General features: G+C 43.3%; 1 protein-coding gene and 1 long non-coding RNA gene across 4 annotated transcripts in view; one reads left to right on the top strand and one right to left on the bottom strand.

Annotated features, from left to right (window-relative positions):
- ADAMTS10 (ADAM metallopeptidase with thrombospondin type 1 motif 10) overlaps nt 1-19,990 on the bottom strand; it is a 206,800-nt gene that overhangs the window by 41,387 nt on the left and 145,423 nt on the right. Inside the window, exons 16-17 of the mRNA XM_056570437.1 lie at nt 5,636-5,699; nt 4,098-4,200 (exon numbers count right to left, since the gene is read on the bottom strand). Of these exons, the coding sequence (XP_056426412.1) occupies nt 4,098-4,200; nt 5,636-5,699 (167 nt within the window). The remainder of the gene's footprint in view (nt 1-4,097; nt 4,201-5,635; nt 5,700-19,990) is intronic.
- The window catches only part of LOC130367766 (uncharacterized), a 57,444-nt gene that overhangs the window by 14,367 nt on the left and 23,087 nt on the right, over nt 1-19,990 (top strand). Inside the window, exon 1 of one of the 3 annotated variants that reach the window (XR_008892170.1) lies at nt 1,696-1,744. The exons of the other annotated variants lie outside the window; for them this stretch is intronic. This is a non-coding gene — a long non-coding RNA (uncharacterized LOC130367766). Of the gene's footprint in view, nt 1-1,695; nt 1,745-19,990 lie in introns of those variants that run through there. 3 annotated transcript variants of the gene reach the window in all.

Below are 19,990 nucleotides of genomic sequence, written 5' to 3'. Positions count from 1 at the left end.
GTGAGATCCAGACAGCTTGTGTCCTTTTCAGAAGAGGAGCATTTCCATGCACACTGACAAGCAATAGAGGGTGCTAAATTATTAGCATTATTATTATTATGTATTTGCATTATGTGCATTTTGGGCCTAAAATGCTGGTTTTTCTAGTGTATGTGTATCATATAGGTTCACATGGCTGCATTAGAGTTATGTAGAGCATGCCGTTTAGGCACAAAGCTTTGCAAATGTAAAAATGTTTGTGCAGACCTCATAATAAGAGAAAAGGAAAGAGGAGGAAAGGAGCAAGTTCATCATGCTCTTGAAGAAACACCCCAGCTTCCAAGAGAACTGCCTGAAGATTGAGCAAGGTAAAATGTAGATCGAAAGGTATTTTAGTCTTATGATTAATGCTTTCTCTCTGTGAGTGATGAGACAGCCATGTAATTAGAGCGTATACTAACTATGGGGGAGATTTATCAAAACCTGTGCAAAGCAAAAGTTGCCCAGTTGCCCATAGCAACCAATCCGATAGCTTCTTTCATTTTGCAGAGGCCTTGTTAGAAATGAAAGAAGTGAGCTGATTGGTTGCCATAGGCAACTGTGTAACTTTTCCTCTGGACAGGTTTTGATAAATCTTCCCCTTTGTTTCTACTTAGTACTACAGATGTATAGATATATAGCTTTTTTGTTTATGTATACCAAGATTAAGATCTGTTAATGGATCGAAAAGCTTCATTTGCGGTTTTATGTCCCTTTTTTTATTTGTTCTACATTTTTCTATTTTTAATATGGTTGCATGAAAATTTTGAAGGTTTTACCAGGGAAGCTGGATAACCTTTGTTTTTCCACCCTGCTAGTTGAGTCTGCTAGTTTGTCTCTGCTAAAGACCGACTCTATAAGCAGAACAACCTGTGACCAGCAGGGAACCTTCAGGAGGCTGCCATGGAAACCATTCGGCACCTTGCGGGGTGAGCACCACATTGTGTGGGGTGCCGATTGGACAGGGGACACACCTGTAACAAACATCTTAAATGCAGCATTTAAGAGGTTAATGACCAACATGAGCATGAACACTGCTGTCGGACACTGTGATTGACAACTGCAAATGACAGCTGTTGTTACTCTCTATGAAGTGAGTGCAGCTCCTATGCTTGCTTTATAGGCTCACTACAAAATGTGTCGTGCATGTAAGGCATGGTGTAAGGCATGGTTCGCTAACGCCTAGGGGTCCCTGCCGTACATGTACGATGCATGTCGTCTAAGGGTTAAATGACTGGTTAAATATTATTGATACATGAAATAAACTTCAGAACCTCATTCTTAGTGTCAGAGAAGCCTGGCCGTTCCAGGTCCAGCTGTGTTTTACACTGACAAAAATATTTTTGATATGGACGTGGCCAAAGGCTTACTCTCTGATGTCAGCCAATTCTTGAAATGTGAACATTATGCTATAATGTAACAAGGAGAATAAAAAACCCAGATCTTTCCCTATAAATGTGGAGAGCTCTAATAAAAAAAAACACCATCCAGCACCCTGATCTCTGGAGGCATATTGTTGCATCTGTTGTGCATTAAGCTTTGTTCCCGGCCTCATTTCCCCTTTGCACCTCTGTGCTCTCTCTAGGAATGTGCTGAGTTAAGCATTTCAGTTAAATCTTCCACTTTAGTTAGATTCTATGAGAGAGGAATCTCCTGGGGGGATACATTTTCTAGTAAGGCAGCAAGGGAGGACATGGTGTGTACAGAAATCTGGCACGAAATCTGAGTGAGTAGGGGAGGGCTACATAGCTAACGGGTGTAAAAACAGTCTGTTTTAGGGAAAATAATAACTATATTGCTCATCCCCCATCCTCTATATTGTAGATATGTAGCAATTTTGTTCAATTAATTAAAGGAGTACTCCAGTGAAATATTTTCTTATTGCTGTGACTGTAACATCTAAATATATATAATATTGGTCATTGTCAGAACCTGGTTGTAAGCTAAGAGTGGTGAAATTCATTGTTTTTCTCTGTGCTGGAAGTCAAGAGCAGTTTAGGGGAAATGAGCATGTCAGGCCACCTATTGTCAGTTGCAGCGGCCATTTTGGGCTCAAGACGTCACAGGATTGCATCACTTCAGAAGAAAGTGAGCGAGAGCTGTGAAGTGTATGATTGTCCCTGATTGGCTCTCCCTCATCTATATTCACTGCTCCCTAACTATGTGACCTCAGCAGCTAAAGGAGCATGAAGGTACAGTTCTCAGCTAAGTATCTAAAAATAAAATGTGTGATACTCTCTGCACCTAGTATGTGTGGTACTGAAAGCTCTCAGCAGAGCATCTAAACATAATACTGTCTGCAGCCTAGTATGCAGTCTAGTATGTGTGATGCTGACTTTACAACAGTTTATTTAAGTATATTGGGCCTCATTTACCAAGAGTGTCGGGTTTTAACTAGTGGGAAAAGATGTTTCAGACTTGCAGGGTTCCTCTCTATTTACTATTGGGAAAAGTCGGGAACATTTTTCCAGCCATTTATCCACAGGATTTTCTGTGAATTCAATAGTAAATCGGTCGGGTTGTGAGACCACACCCCTTTTCGTCAGATCACGCCCCTTTCGGCTTTCACAGGGCAATGTCGGATTTGTCGGATTTTCCAGGCGCACACTGTCGCACACTGGCGCAGACTGGCACAGATATGTCTCAGACACTGCGCCAAAATAACCAGACAAAAACTAGTCGGTTTCAGATTAGTAAATGAGGCCCATAATGTGTAATACTGCTTGTAAAGCAGTGTATCTAAGCACATTTTGTGTGAATAGCCTAATTAGTGTGAAACTGCCTAGAGCAATATATCTAAGGCTGGGTTCACATCACGTTTTTCCCCATACGGGAGCGCATATAGCAGGGGGGGGGAGCTAAAAACTTGCGCTCCTGTATCCCTGCGAATGCGGTCCCGTATGTAATTCTTTTCAATGAGCTGACCGGAGTGAACCGGTTGGCTCATTTTTCCCCGTATGCAGTTTTCGACCGTACCTAAAACCGTAGTCAACCACTACGATTAATTGAAATGAATTACATACGGGACTGCATACGCAGGGATACGGGAGCGCAAGTTTTTAGCTCCCCCCTGCTGTATGCGCTCCCGTAAGGGGAAAAAACGTGATGTGAACCCAGCCTAAGGCAGTTTAACTAAGGCAGTGTTTCTCATCTAGGGTGAATCCAGCTGTTGCAAAACTGCAACTTACAGCATGCCCAGACAGCCTTTGAATGTTCGGTCATGCTGTGAGTTGTAGTTTTGCAACAGCTGGATGCACCCTGGTTTAAGCAACACTAGTTTAACGCAGTAGGTTTTGTAAAAGGAGTGGAAGCAGGGAAATGAACTAGGGGGGTTTACTAGGAGATCTGGGTGTGTGAGAGTCATAAAATGGAGGGTATTATGCCAATTGTGAGTAGGGAAAGGCCAGCAGGGCAGCTGTTACACCTTTGAATCATGCGAAATGTAGTTTCATACTTACAGCCCTGTCAGCCATGAACCAGGAAGTGCCTGGATTTAACATCAGGTGCTAAAGGACATATGTGGGGGCACAGATTTCTAGTTTTTGAATCCAGTAGATTTTTAGGCAAGGGTAAGCAAATATATATGTTTCATTTTATGTTTGATTTTAAGGCACAATTGGCTGAATAACCTTCTTTAATAGCAAGGAGTTTGCATGTTCTCCCTCTTTGGTTTGGTTATTTCCTATTACTTTAGTTCCCTCCGCACATTCAGAACCATGCTGAAAGATTACTGATTGGCTATGAAATAAGCCCTTATGTGTTTGTCTAAAAAGAGAAATAGGATTGTCAGCCCTTGTGGGCTGAAATGAGAGTTGACATTCCTTGTAGAGGGCTGCAGAAAATGTTATGTATGTGCAAAACATTTGGCTTATTAGATTATTATACAAATATAAACATAAAATAGGGGAAAATTGTATTTGATTTACTTAGGTTTTGGATTTGAGTAACAGGATGCCCATTTTTGAAGCAATTAATATATATATATATATATATATATATATATATATTACCAGAATAAGCACTCGCCATTGGCACAATGACCAGCTTTGTGCCTAAAATTAACTACTGGAGAAACTTACCTCCTTTGTAACTTTTCCAAGAATAATATTTTCCCCGAAATGCTACATTGTCAAATTCTGCACATTGCATCTCCCGAAAATCCTGTGACCCTGGTTGGCAATCCTAAAAAAAAAACTTATAATCACTAATTATATCTATATTTTTTTCAACATTACCACTACATGAACATTAAGTTGGTTATGCAGAAGCATAAAATAAAAAAGGGACATACTGGGTTAAAAACAATAAGAAAAAGCAGCACCCACCCACCTGAAACCGCCATTGATGTACTAATGGTTTACTGGTTCCCCCTGATGTTGAGTTCCTTGTCCCCATCTCGACCATCTCGACACACAGAAAATACCTACCCAAAAATGTCTACTTAGACAGTCACTGCCTGATTGGTTTAGTAGGTATTCCATTATGTTGTCATAGGGACCAGGAAGTCCACAGGTGTAGGAACAGATGGGCAATGAATGCAGAAGGTACTGCATACTTGCTGGCTATGTGGAGAGATAGTCTGCAATGTCCTTTAGCAGCTCTGGGTGGAAAACTGGCAGGAGTGCAGTGGGAGGGCTGTGGCAAATTGTTGAGGGAACGCAATGCATATAAGTTGAAAATGCTAAGTTTCCATCAAAATCTATTATATATATATATATATATATATATATATATATATATATTATGACAGTGTGGCAAGAAAAGGGTGTGTTTCCCTAGCTAACCCTGGAGAAACCTCCACCTGTGGCCTAATTAATGAGGTAGCAGAGAGGGGAAGTCTGTTTAAAAGGATAATAATAACAGAATAATCTGGGCTCTCCCCAGAAAACAGCAAGGTGGCTTCGCGGGGGAGGCAGGGGTCCTGGTGAGGAACACACAGCCCGAGCTGTGAGTGGCCCCAAGTGTGGACGAGACACACAGCAAGAGGTTGCAAATGCTGTGTGTGAATAGTGAGTAGAAGGTTGCAGGATGCATAAGTTTAAATGCCCGGGAAAAGCCCACCAGTTGGTAGTCAGGGCATGCTGGATTGTTTAGTTAGTGACTAGACGGTCTAGGGTTTTGTTTGTTCCTGTCTTATGTTTTTATTTATCCTGCAACCTGTCTAATAAAGCTTGCAAGGGGCCGGACTTGCATAAAGTACTGTTGTTTGCCTGCTGATTGAAGTGGAAACGTGTCCTGTGGCGGTGTCAAGGACGATCCCAGAGCTATCCCCAGGGAGAAATCCTTACTATATATATATATATATATATATACATATATATATATATATATATATATATATATCTCATGCCATGCGCATCATTTTAATAAGGTTCCACAAATTAACTTTCTCCAAAATGTATGCATCCTATAATATTATTGACAACTATACCTGAAAGTATTGCATTTTTCTAACCCACATTTTAGTGAAAAAAAATATTGTGAATTGTAACGAGTAAAAAAATATAGAGAACCATGACATAAAACTGTCTTATACATGTATAACTCATTTAGAATAAACATTTATATATTCAAATTATGCAATTAAATTAGTCAATCTTTTATGTACTTAACTTACATCAATATTGCATGATCGGTATCTTTTCCTCTCTCCTAAGCAATATTTTCCTCCAATGGTTGGCCTACAATCCAATACAGAGTGTTGGAAAATGTTTATTAAAGCATTTTTCAAGGTAATAAAATTCCATTTTTCTATTTAAAAGAATAATATTGAATTATATAACTTTTACAGGCATAACTGCTTGAAATTCACAAAATAGGATAATAGTTATACAGGATCAGAAACACGTAGCTGATCTCTTTCCAAAACAGTGCCACACCTGTCTCTAGTTTGTGGGTGGCATTGCAGTTCAACTCTACTGAGGTCAATGGACCTGAGTTGCAATGCTAAACAAAACCTGAGGACAGATATGGTGCTGTGTTGGGAAGAAAGCAGCTGTGTTTCTAATCCTGGATAACAATAACTTAAAGGGTACCTCTCATCAAAAAAACTTTTGATATATTATAGATTAATGTATGCAGACTAACTTCACAGTTGCATGTTATTAAAAAATATGCTTCTTTCTATTTAATTTTCCACTTTGAAGAAATAACCACTAGGGGTCTCCCTACCAGTCCTGGCAGCAAGCATTTCAGACTCATGCTGGAGTCCTAAACACTACGAGCTGCCAGTCTGCTTTGTTCACAAAGGAGAACACTCAGAGCTGCCAGCCTCTGAGTGTTCTCCTTTGTGAACAAAGCAGACTGTTTGGCTGTGAACAAAGCAGGCTGGCAGCTCTGAGTGTTTAGGACTCCAGCATGAGTCAGAAATGCTTGCTGACAGGACTGATCGGGAAAAATACAATAGAAAGAAGTATATTTTTCATTAACATGCTATTGGAAAGTTATTCAACATTCATTAATCTAAAATATATCAAAAGTTTATTTGATGAGAGGTACCCTTTAAAATATTTGCATTCCCCAGTGAAATAACAATTGCACTGGTCTAGAGGAAGGAAGGTGTTACCATCAACACAACTGAAACAAAGCAAGAATATCAGGTGATATCAGGGAGACAAGGTAAGCATATAAAAGACAGTTCGCTTACCAAAGATGGTTGTGCAAATGCAAGCACAACTTTGATATACGTGTATACATCAGACAAACAAGTTAGCTGCAGCCTTCCCCGCCGATCAATAGAGAAACTCCATGCAATTCTATCCTCCAGTTGTTGGTGGGGTTAAAACAGGCGCTGCAAGACTCACTGCTAAGTGGACAAAGTCATTTATGTTCCCACAATGCAATGTGACACGTTTTACAGTCATGGCCGTAAATGTTGGCACCCTTGAAATTTTTCAAGAAGATGAAGTATTTCTCACAGAAAAGGATTGCAGTAACACATGTTTTGCGTTACACATGTTTATTCCCTTTGTGTGTATTGGAACTAAACCAAAAAAGGGAGGAAAAAAAGCAAATTGGACATAATGTCACACTAAATTCCCAAAATGGGCTGGCCAAAATATTGGCACCCTTTCAAAATTGTGGATACATAAGATTGTTTTAAGCATGTGATGCTCCTTTTAACTCACCTGGGGAAAGTAACAGGTATGGGCAATATAAAGATCACACTTGAAAGCAGAGAAAAAGGAGATAAGTTCACTTAATCTTTTCATTGTCTGTCTGTGTCTGCCACACTAAGCATGGACAACAGAAAGAGGAGAAGAGAACTGTCTGAGGACTTGAGAACTAAATTGTGAAAAAATATCAACAATCTTAAGGTTACAAGTCCATCTCCAGAGATCTAGATTTGCCTTTGTCCACAGTGCGCAACATTATCAAGAAGTTTGCAACCCATGGCACTGTAGCTAGAAAAATTGATGAAAGGTGTCAACGCAGGATAGTCCAGATGGTGGATAAGCAGCCATAAACAAGTTCCAAAGGTATTCAAGCTGTCCTGCAGGCTCATGGAGCATCAGTGTCAGCGCGATCTATGCGTCGACATTTAAATTAAATTAAACGCTATGGCAGGAGACCCAGGAGGACCCCACTGCTGACACAGAGACATAAAAAAGCAAGACTACATTTTGCCAAAATGAACTTGAGTAAATCAGAATCCTTCTGTGAAAACATCTTGAGGACAGATGAGACCAAGATAGAGCTTTTTGGTAAAGCACATCATTCTACTGTTTACTGAAAATGGAATGAGGCCTACAAAAAAAAAAGAGAACACAGTACCTACAGTGAAATATGGTGGAGGTTCAATTATGTTTTGGGGTTGTTTTGCTGCCTCTGGCACTGGGTGCCTTGAATGTGTGCAAGGCATCATGAAATCTGAGGATTACCAACGGATTTTGGATCGCACTGTACAGCCCAGTGTCAGAAAGCTGGGTTTGTGTCCGAGATCTTGGGTCTTTCAGCAGGACAATGATCCCAAACATACGTCAAAAAACACCCAGAAAAGGATGGCAACAAAGAGCTGGAGAGTTCTGAAGTGGCCAGCAATGAGTCCAGATCTAAATCCCATTGAACACCTGTGGAGAGATCTTAAAATTGCTGTTGGGAAAAGGCGCCCTTCCAATAAGAGAGACCTGGAGCAGTTTGCAAAGGAACAGTGGTTCAACATTCCGGCTGAGAGGTATAAGAAGCCTATTGATGGTTATTGAAAGCGACTGAGTTCAGTAAATTTTTCCAAACGGTATGCAACCAAATACTAAGTTAAGGGTGCCAATAATTTTGTCTAGCCCATTTTTGGAGTTTGTTGCAACATTATGCCCAATTTGCTTTTTTTCCTCCCTTTTTGGTTTAGTTCCAATACACATTAAGGGAATAAACAGGTGTAGAGCAAAACATGTGGTACTGCAATCCTTTTCTGTGAGAAAGATTTCAGGGGTACCAACATTTATGGCCATGACTGTATATAGTCAATCGTTAACCCTTACAAGACTTAACTCTTAATACAACGACCTACAATAAAAATAAATTATAAATACGTATAATACATTGCAAATTATATTTATGTATTATAGGTATTTATTTTTATTGTATGTTGTTGCCTTGGAAGGGTTAATGAAGGGTTAAAGGGTTAATGATTGTCTATATATGTGTTCTTCTGTCCCACTTTCACATGCCTGAGGAAGTGGTGTAATACTGTGAAATGGGGAAAAAATGTGGGGGAAAAATGGGGAAAAAATGGGGTATAGGATTGCATGGAGTATCACCAACACAGGTATTCTTAAGAGTAGTGAGACTATGGAACTCTCTTCCACATGATATTGTGATGTCTGACTTGATCTTTTTCTGGAAAAATATAGCATTATAAGTTATTTATACTAGATTTATGTGGATAGGACATTGATCCAGGAATTTTTCTGATTGCCATACTGGAGTCGGGAAGGAATTTGTCCTCTGTCATGGGGCAATTGGCATCGGCCTCATGTTTCTTTTTGCCTTCGTCTGGATCGACACAGTAGGGTTTTAGGTTGAACTTGATGAACTCTTTTTTAACCTTACAAACTATGTTACTATGTTTTCCTAGAATATTGTGACGTAGAATATTGCAACATTCCTCTCTTTTTCCATTTAAAATGAACAAATAAATTGATAACTAGATCCCTTTTTTATTATATTATGAATATTCATATGAGACTTGTCACACTTTTCACCTAGCTTAGAGGGTCTCCAGTCATTGAGTTCCACTTGTCTACCATGAATAACATTAAAGGAGTACTCCACTGGGGGAAAAAAAATGTATCATTTGGTGCCAGAAAGTTAAACAGATTTGTAAATTACTTCTATTTAAAAATCTTAATCCTTCCAGAACTTATCAGCTGCTGTATGCTCCACAGGAAGTTATTTTCTTTTTTAATTTCCTTTCTGTCTGACCACAGTGCTCTCTGCTGACACCTCTGTCCATTTAAGGAACTGTAGAGAATAGGAGCGAATCCCCATAGCAAACCTATCCTGCTCTGGACAGTTCCTAAAATGGACAGAGGTGTTAGCAGAGAGAACTGTGGTCAGACAGAAAGGAAATTCAAAAAGAATGGAGCATATAGCAGCTGATTAATGATTAAGATTTTTAAATAGAAGTAATTTACAAATCTGTTTAACTTTCTGGCATCAGTTGATTAAAATTGTTCCCCCCAAGTGGAGTACTCCTTTAACCCCTTAAGGACCCAGGGCATATGGGTAGCTTCCTGGTAGTTAAGGACCCAGGGTGTACCTGTACTCCCGTGGGAATTCTGGTCCCCGCCGGGCGGGGACCAGACCAGGATGCCAGGAGCACATGTGTCTGTATGCCCAGCAGTTCATCGCCCACAACCCTGATTTGTTTTTGGCCAGGTCCAATGAATGGCGCGCCATTGATGCAGCAGAAATTAGGACAATTTGGGGCCTCGTGCTGCATATGGGCCTGGTCAAAAAACCCAGTGTCAGACAGTATTGGAGCGGGGACGTCCTCTACCAGACCCTGCCTTACAGTATGGCCATAACACGGAAGTGGTTCGATGCCATTCGGAAATGGCACCATTACCTTGATAATGCGGCATGTCCCCCCCCCCGAAGTGATCCCGCCTATGACCGGCTTTACAATGTGAGGCTGGACATAGATCACTTTGGGGCCAAATTTTTTGAGGCCTACGTACTGCTCAGGGAGCTCTCAGTAGATGAGTCTCTTATCTGTTTTAAGGGGAGACTCATCTTCCACCAGTATATTCCCTCGAAGCGGGTGCGGTATGGCGTGAAACTCTACAAACTTTGTGAGAGTACCTCCGGGTACACTTACAAGTTAAGAGTATATGAGGGACAGGATTCCTGTATTGAACCCCCAGAATGTCCCCTCACTCTGGGTGTTAGAAGGAAACTCGTTTGGGACCTTGTGCACCCATTGCTGGATAAGGATTACCACTTCCGCTTGTAGGACCGTGCAGAAGAACCAGAGAGGCCTCCCTCTAAATTTTGTTCAGACACCTATTCCCAAGTGTGAGTCCCGTGCCCTTACCCATGAAAACCTGTTGCTGGTCAGGTATAAGGATAAGAGGAATGTCCTTATGCTCACCACAATTCATGGTAACAGCAGCTCCCCTGTGCCTGTGCGAGGTACCACAACAACGGTCCTCAAGCCTGATTGCATTCTGGACTACAATCAGTATATGGGGGGGAGTTGATCTTTCTGATCAAGTCCTCAAGCCATACATGGCCATGTGGAAAAGGTTGCCATGTACAACTCTTTTGTACTGTCCCAGTACGCTGGTAACACAAGGACTTTCCTCCAGTTCCAAAAAGAAGTCCTAAGGGCCCTGATCTTTGCTGACTGGAAAAAGCAGACCGGACTTCCCAAGAAACTGGAAATATAGGTGCCAGGATCGTCCCAGGCCAGCACTTTCCAGGTGAGGTCTCCCACACTGGAAAGAAGGGACAATCCCAGAAAAGATGCAGAGTGTGTCACAAGAGGGGGATACAGAAGGACACCACCACTCAATGTGACACTTGCCCCGATCATACGGGCCTCTGCATTAAAAACTGCTTCAGGGAGTATCACACTTCCATGCAGTACTAAATGTTCCCTTTTCATTTTAATTTCCCATAATTTGACCCCAATGTACCAAGTCCAGAGTACATTCCAAGTTTTAACCCCATAAACCACAAAATCGCCCCCAAAAAAATGTCATAAAAAAAAATAAAATATAAATAAAAATTTTTTTTTTTAAATGGGTCATGGGTCACTGAGTCACTATCATCGGGGACTTTTTTTTTATCTTGCCTCAAATGCGCAGCGCTCTCTTTCCACCTGAGCAGGGTGCCCATTTGAGGCAACAGGTTAGGGACGGCCTCACACATCACATTCCCAGAATGATGATTCAGAGCATAGGGTTTGGGATGGGCATATTTTTAAAAAAATGTAAATTTGGGGGAAAACTAGCATTTTAGTGAAGAAAAAAATTCATTTACACATCCAAATTTTACAAAAAGTCATCAAACACCTGTGTTAAGGCTCACTGGACCCCTTGTTACGTTCCTTGAGGGGTGTAGTTTCCAAAATAGTATGCCATGTGTTTTTTTTTCTTTTTTTGCTGTTCTGGCACCATAGGGGCTTCTTAAATGTGACATGCCCCCCAAAAACTATTTCAGAAAAACTCACTCTCCAAAATCCCACTGTCGTTCCTTCCTTTCTGAGCCCTCAATTGCACCCACAGGGCACTTGACATACACATATGAGGTATTTCCTTACTCAAAAGAAATTGGATTACAATTTTTAGGAAGATTTCTCTCCTTTTACCCCTTGCAAAAATTCAAAAATTGGGTCTACAAGAACATGCGATTGTAAAAAAATAAAGATTTTGAATTTTCTCCTTCAATTTGCTGCTATTCCTGTGAAACACCTAAAGGGTTAAAAAAACTTTTTGAATGTCATTTTGTATCCTTTAGGGGTGCAATTTTTTATAATGGGGTCATTTATGGGGTATTTCTAATATGAAGGCCCTTCAAATCCACTTCAAAACTGAACTGGTCCCTGAAAAATTTCGATTTTGAACATTTTGTGAAAAATTGGAAAATTGCTGCTGAATTTTGAAGCCCTCTGATGTCTTCCAAAAGAAAAACATGTAAACTTTATGATGCAAACATAAAGTAGACATATTGTATATGTGAATCAAAATATTATTTATTTGGAATGTCTATTTTCCTTATAGACAGACAACTATGTTCCTAAGAACATAGTTAGAGATAGTGATGGTAAAATAAAAATTTTTAATTTATCTTCTTATGTCTTGGCCCAAAATGAGAGTGATTTATTATCAAAAGGGTTATCCTTTTGTCCAGTTTCCTTACCAAACAATTTCCAACTATTTTTAGATTTGAATCGTTTTACACGTAAACTTACATTAAGTAGACACTTCTCCCTTTCGAATAAACGTAACATCTCAGTAGAGGACCCATTGTTGGGGCAATCTAATACAAATGTTTCATCATCCTTTGACACCATAAGGAATACTGAAATTAAGCATGTAAAAGTAACCCCCCCGTCATCTTTCTATCCTATCCATAATAAAGGCCCTTATGTGGATACTTTTTTTCAGATTGTTTCAAAAGAACTTTGTTCCTTACGTGATAGCCATAATTTTGGCAAAATACAAGACAATCTAAGTATTGCTGAACGACAGGCTGTAAAAAGTCTACAGGATAATTCCTCTATAATTATCCGCCCCGCTGATAAGGGTGGTGGTGTTGCAGTTCTGGATAGATCTGCGTATATTGACGAGGCCCTCAGAATCCTTTCCGACAAGGAATACTATGAAATTTTGACGAATGATCCCTCCCCTAGATATTTTGCGGAATATAAAGAACTTATAAAAAATGCTACTGATAATAATTTGTTAAATAAAAAAGAATGTGATTTTTTATCAGTGAAAAATTATTCGTTACCTATCTTTTACTACTTACCTAAGTTGCACAAATCCTTGTTTTGTCCCCCTGGACGTCCTATTATATCTGGTGTTGGTTCACTCACTTGTAATTTATCACATTATATAGATTTATTTCTACAACCTTTTGTTCTCTCTCTTCCCTCCTATCTTAAAGATTCTACACAGCTAATTAGGGAGGTTAGCAATATTATTTTTCCAGCTGATTTTTTGTTTTTGACTCTTGATGTTTGTGCACTTTATTCTAATATTACCACCTCTATAGGTCTAGCGGCCATAAAGGAGGTTCTCCTCTCAGATGGTAATTTTTCACTCACCCAAGTACTGTTCATTATTGAATCTATTTTTTTTATTTTAGAACACAATATTTTTAGTTTTAATGATATCATTTATAGACAACGCAGGGGCTGTGCGATGGGGACTCGATTCGCCCCCAGTTATGCTAATTTGGTCATGGGGCGTTTCGAGTCCTCACATATCACACAGTCCCCTGTTTTTAATCGGTATGTCGCCTTTTATAGGCGATATATTGATGACCTGTTCATTATTTGGACAGGCTCTTCCTCTCAAGCACATGATTTTGTTGACACTCTTAATTCTAACACCTGGGGTCTAAAATTTACCATTCACTGCTCTTCTTCCTCCATTGACTTTCTTGATCTTCAACTCAGAAAGGATTCGGATGGCCGTATAAAAACAAAAACATTTTTTAAACCAGTGGACATAAATAGTTGTTACGCCGAGCGCTCCGGGTCCCCGCTCCTCCCCGGAGCGCTCGCTACACTTCCCTCACTGCAGCGCCCCGGTCGGTTCCACGGACCCGGGGCGCTGCGTTACTACCTCCGGCCGGGATGCGATTCGCGATGCGGGTAGCGCCCGCTCGCGATGCGCACCCCGGCTCCCGTACCTTACTCGCTCCCCGTCAGTTCTGTCCCGGCGCGCGCGGCCCCGCTCCCTAGGGCGCGCGCGCGCCGGGTCTTTGCGATTTAAAGGGCCACTGCACCGCTGATTGGTGCAGTGGTTCCAATTAGTGTTTACACCTGTGCACTTCCCTATATCACCTCACTTCCCCTTCACTCCCTCGCCGGATCTTGTTGCCCTAGTGCCAGTGAAAGCGTTCCTTGTGTGTTCCTTGCCTGTGATTCCAGACCTTCTGCCGTTGCCCCTGACTACGATCCTTGCTGCCTGCCCCGACCTTCTGCTACGTCCGACCTTGCTTCTGTCTACTCCCTTGTACCGCGCCTATCTTCAGCAGCCAGAGAGGTTGAGCCGTTGCTAGGGGATACGACCTGGTCACTACCGCCGCAGCAAGTCCATCCCGCTTTGCGGCGGGCTCTGGTGAAAACCAGTAGTGACTTAGAACCGATCCTCTAGCACGGTCCACGCCAATCCCTCTCTGGCACAGAGGATCCACCACCTGCCAGCCGGCATCGTGACAGTAGATCCGGCCATGGATCCCGCTGAAGTTCCTCTGCCAGTTGTCGCTGACCTCACCACGGTGGTCGCCCAGCAGTCACAACAGATTGCGCAACAAGGCCAACAGCTGTCTCAACTGACTGTTATGCTACAACAGTTACTACCACAGCTCCAGCAATCATCTCCTCCGCCAGCTCCTGTACCTCCTCCGCAGCGAGTGGCCGCTTCTGGAATACGACTATCCTTGCCGGATAAATTTGATGGGGACTCTAAGTTTTGCCGTGGCTTTCTTTCCCAATGTTCATTACACTTGGAGATGATGTCGGACCAGTTCCCCACTGAAAGGTCTAAGGTGGCTTTCGTAGTCAGCCTGCTGTCTGGAAAAGCCCTGGCTTGGGCCACACCGCTCTGGGACCGCAATGACCCCGTCACTGCCTCTGTACACTCCTTCTTCTCGGAAATTCGAAGTGTCTTTGAGGAACCTGCCCGAGCCTCTTCTGCTGAGACTGCCCTCTTGAACCTGGTCCAGGGTAATTCTTCCGTTGGCGAGTATGCCGTACAGTTCCGTACCCTTGCTTCAGAATTATCCTGGAATAATGAGGCACTCTGCGCGACCTTTAAAAAAGGCCTATCCAGCAACATTAAAGATGTTCTGGCCGCACGAGAAATCCCTGCTAACCTACATGAACTCATCCATCTTGCCACTCGCATTGACATGCGTTTTTCCGAACGGCGTCAGGAGCTCCGCCAGGATATGGACTCTGTTCGCACGAGGCGTTTCTTCTCCCCGGCTCCTCTCTCCTCTGGTCCCCTGCAATCTGTTCCTGTGCCTCCCGCCGTGGAGGCTATGCAGGTCGACCGGTCTCGCCTGACACCCCAAGAGAGGACACGACGCCGCATGGAGAATCTCTGCCTGTACTGTGCTAGTACCGAACACTTCCTGAAGGATTGTCCTATCCGTCCTCCCCGCCTGGAAAGACGTCCGCTGACTCCGCACAAAGGTGAGACAGTCCTTGATGTCTACTCTGCTTCTCCACGTCTTACTGTGCCTGTGCGGATGTCTGCCTCTGCCTTCTCCTTCTCTGCTGTGGCCTTCCTGGACTCTGGATCTGCAGGAAATTTCATCTTAGCCTCTCTCGTCAACAGGTTCAACATCCCGGTGACCAGTCTCGCCAGACCCCTCTACATCAATTGTGTAAACAATGAAAGATTGGACTGTACTATACGTTTCCGCACGGAGCCCCTTCTAATGTGCATCGGATCTCATCACGAGAGGATTGAACTGTTGGTCCTCCCCAATTGCACTTCTGAAATCCTTCTTGGACTTCCCTGGCTTCAACTCCATTCCCCAATCCTGGATTGGTCCACTGGGGAGATCAAGAGTTGGGGGCCCTCTTGTTCCAAGGACTGCTTAAAACCGGTTCCCAGTAAACCTTGCCGTGTCCCTGTGCTTCCTCATGTAACCGGTCTCCCTAAGGCCTATATGGACTTTGCGGACGTTTTTTGCAAAAAACAAGCTGAGACTCTACCTCCTCACAGGCCTTATGATTGTCCCATTGACCTCCTCCCGGGCACTACTCCACCCCGGGGCAGAATCTATCCTCTGTCCGTCCCAGAGACTCTTGCCATGTCTGAATACGTCCAAGAAAATTTAAAAAAGGGCTTTATCCGTAAATCCTCCTCTCCTGCCGGAGCCGGATTTTTCTTTGTGTCCAAAAAAGATGGCTCTCTACGTCCTTGCATTGACTACCGCGGTCTTAATAAAATCACGGTTAAGAACCGCTACCCCCTACCCCTCATCTCTGAACTCTTTGATCGTCTCCAAGGTGCCCATATTTTTACCAAACTGGACTTAAGAGGTGCTTATAATCTCATCCGCATCAGAGAGGGGGATGAATGGAAAACGGCATTTAACACCAGAGATGGACACTTTGAGTATCTGGTCATGCCCTTTGGTCTATGCAACGCCCCTGCCGTCTTCCAAGACTTTGTTAATGAAATTTTTCGTGATCTACTATACTCCTGTGTTGTTGTATATCTGGACGATATCCTGATTTTTTCTGCCAATCTTGAAGAACACCGCCAGCATGTCCGTATGGTTCTTCAGAGACTTCGTGATAATCAACTCTATGCCAAAATAGAGAAATGTCTGTTTGAATGCCAATCTCTTCCTTTTCTAGGATACTTGGTCTCTGGCCAGGGACTACAAATGGACCCAGATAAACTCTCTGCCGTCTTAGATTGGCCACGCCCCTCCGGACTCCGTGCCATCCAACGTTTTTTGGGGTTCGCCAATTATTACAGGCAATTTATTCCACATTTTTCTACCATTGTGGCTCCTATTGTGGCTTTAACAAAAAAAAATGCCGATCCCAAGTCTTGGCCTCCTCAAGCGGAAGACGCCTTTAAACGACTCAAGTCTGCCTTTTCTTCGGCTCCCGTGCTCTCCAGACCTGACCCATCTAAACCCTTCCTATTGGAGGTTGATGCCTCCTCAGTGGGAGCTGGAGCTGTCCTTCTACAAAAAAACTCTTCCGGGCATGCTGTTACTTGTGGTTTTTTTTTCCAGGACCTTCTCTCCGGCGGAGAGGAACTACTCCATCGGGGATCGAGAGCTTCTAGCCATTAAATTAGCACTTGAGGAATGGAGGCATCTGCTGGAGGGATCAAGATTTCCAGTTATTATTTACACCGATCACAAGAACCTCTCCTACCTCCAGTCTGCCCAACGGCTGAATCCTCGTCAGGCCAGGTGGTCTCTGTTCTTTGCCCGATTTAATTTTGAAATTCACTTTCGGCCTGCTGATAAAAACATTAGGGCCGATGCTCTCTCTCGTTCCTCAGATGCCTCTGAAATTGAACTCTCTCCTCAACACATCATTCCTCCTGACTGCCTGATTTCCACTTCTCCAGCCTCCATCAGGCAAACTCCTCCAGGAAAGACCTTTGTTTCTCCACGCCAACGCCTTGGGATCCTCAAATGGGGTCACTCCTCCCATCTCGCAGGTCATGCGGGCATCAAGAAATCTGTGCAACTCATCTCTCGCTTCTATTGGTGGCCGACTCTAGAGACTGATGTGGTGGATTTTGTGCGAGCCTGCACTATCTGTGCCCGGGATAAGACTCCTCGCCAGAAGCCCGCTGGTTTTCTTCATCCTCTACCTGTCCCCGAACAACCTTGGTCTCTGATTGGTATGGATTTTATTACTGACTTACCCCCATCCCATGGCAACACTGTTATTTGGGTGGTCGTTGATCGATTCTCCAAAATGGCACATTTCATCCCTTTTCCTGGTCTTCCTTCAGCGCCTCAGTTGGCTAAACAATTTTTTGTACACATTTTTCGTCTTCACGGGTTGCCTACACAGATCGTCTCGGATAGAGGCGTCCAATTTGTGTCTAAATTCTGGAGGGCTCTCTGTAAACAACTCAAGATTAAATTAAATTTTTCTTCTGCATACCATCCTCAATCCAATGGACAAGTAGAGAGAATTAACCAGATCTTGGGTGACTATTTACGACATTTTGTTTCCTCCCGCCAGGATGACTGGGCAGATCTTCTACCTTGGGCCGAATTCTCGTATAATTTCAGAATCTCTGAATCTTCCTCCAAATCTCCGTTTTTCGTGGTGTACGGCCGTCACCCTCTTCCCCCCCTCCCTACCCCCTTGCCCTCTGGTCTGCCCGCTGTGGATGAAATTTCTCGTGATCTTTCCACCATATGGAAAGAGACCCAAAATTCTCTCTTACAGGCTTCTTCTCGCATGAAGAGATTCGCAGATAAGAAAAGAAGAGCTCCTCCCATTTTTTCCCCTGGAGACAAGGTATGGCTCTCCGCTAAATATGTCCGTTTCCGTGTCCCGAGCTATAAGTTGGGACCACGCTATCTTGGTCCTTTTAAAGTTTTGTGTCAAATTAATCCTGTCTCTTACAAACTTCTTCTTCCTCCTTCTCTTCGTATCCCTAATGCCTTTCACGTCTCTCTTCTTAAACCTCTCATCCTCAACCGTTTTTCTCCTAAATCTGTTCCTCCCACTCCTGTTTCCGGCTCCTCGGACATCTTCTCTGTCAAAGAGATTTTGGCCTCTAAAAAGGTCAGGGGAAGAACTTTTTTTTTAGTGGATTGGGAGGGTTGTGGTCCAGAAGAGAGGTCCTGGGAACCTGAGGACAATATCCTGGACAAAAGTCTGATCCTCAGGTTCTCAGGCCCCAAGAAGAGGGGGAGACCCAAGGGGGGGGGTACTGTTACGCCGAGCGCTCCGGGTCCCCGCTCCTCCCCGGAGCGCTCGCTACACTTCCCTCACTGCAGCGCCCCGGTCGGTTCCACGGACCCGGGGCGCTGCGTTACTACCTCCGGCCGGGATGCGATTCGCGATGCGGGTAGCGCCCGCTCGCGATGCGCACCCCGGCTCCCGTACCTTACTCGCTCCCCGTCAGTTCTGTCCCGGCGCGCGCGGCCCCGCTCCCTAGGGCGCGCGCGCGCCGGGTCTTTGCGATTTAAAGGGCCACTGCACCGCTGATTGGTGCAGTGGTTCCAATTAGTGTTTACACCTGTGCACTTCCCTATATCACCTCACTTCCCCTTCACTCCCTCGCCGGATCTTGTTGCCCTAGTGCCAGTGAAAGCGTTCCTTGTGTGTTCCTTGCCTGTGATTCCAGACCTTCTGCCGTTGCCCCTGACTACGATCCTTGCTGCCTGCCCCGACCTTCTGCTACGTCCGACCTTGCTTCTGTCTACTCCCTTGTACCGCGCCTATCTTCAGCAGCCAGAGAGGTTGAGCCGTTGCTAGGGGATACGACCTGGTCACTACCGCCGCAGCAAGTCCATCCCGCTTTGCGGCGGGCTCTGGTGAAAACCAGTAGTGACTTAGAACCGATCCTCTAGCACGGTCCACGCCAATCCCTCTCTGGCACAGAGGATCCACCACCTGCCAGCCGGCATCGTGACAATAGTCTATTGGATTTCAATAGTTCCCATTATCCTCAGTGGATCCGTAATGTGCCCTATGGGCAATATTTGCGTATCAGAAAAAATTGTTCATCTAATTCTGACTTTTTGGAACAATCACGTATTTTACAGAATCGCTTTAGAGAGAAAAACTATCCAAAATCGATTCTAAATAAAGCTTTTAATCAGGCTAAGGGACAACGACAAGAGGATTTGATAATTGATAAAACTAATGCGAATGATATTAAGAAAGAAATTATAAATCTCACAATCGATAAATGTCAAATTGATTGTAAAAATAATAAAAAATCCAAGAAGAATTATAGTCACAATTTCGTTACCAATTTTAATTGCGCAGCACCCAAGATAAAAACAATATTCAATAAATATTGGTATATATTAAAAGGTGATCCGATACTTAAAGATATATTACCCGACCACCCAGGTGTCACATTCCGCAGATCACAAAATCTGCGTAATTTGGTGGCCCCCAGTGACGGTCTTAAGAATAATCGTTTTGTTGTATCTAATCGTGTAGGACAGGATAATGGCACTATCCCCTGTGGTAAAATGAGATGTAAATGCTGCATCATGATAGAAAAAGGTGATAATTTTGTTTGTAATATTTCGAAAAATGTATTTCGGATTAAGG

This window comes from Hyla sarda, chromosome 1 (genome assembly GCF_029499605.1).
Source record: "Hyla sarda isolate aHylSar1 chromosome 1, aHylSar1.hap1, whole genome shotgun sequence".
Classification (NCBI taxonomy): domain Eukaryota; kingdom Metazoa; phylum Chordata; class Amphibia; order Anura; family Hylidae; genus Hyla; species Hyla sarda.
This window is presented reverse-complemented; position numbering and strand designations above follow the sequence as displayed.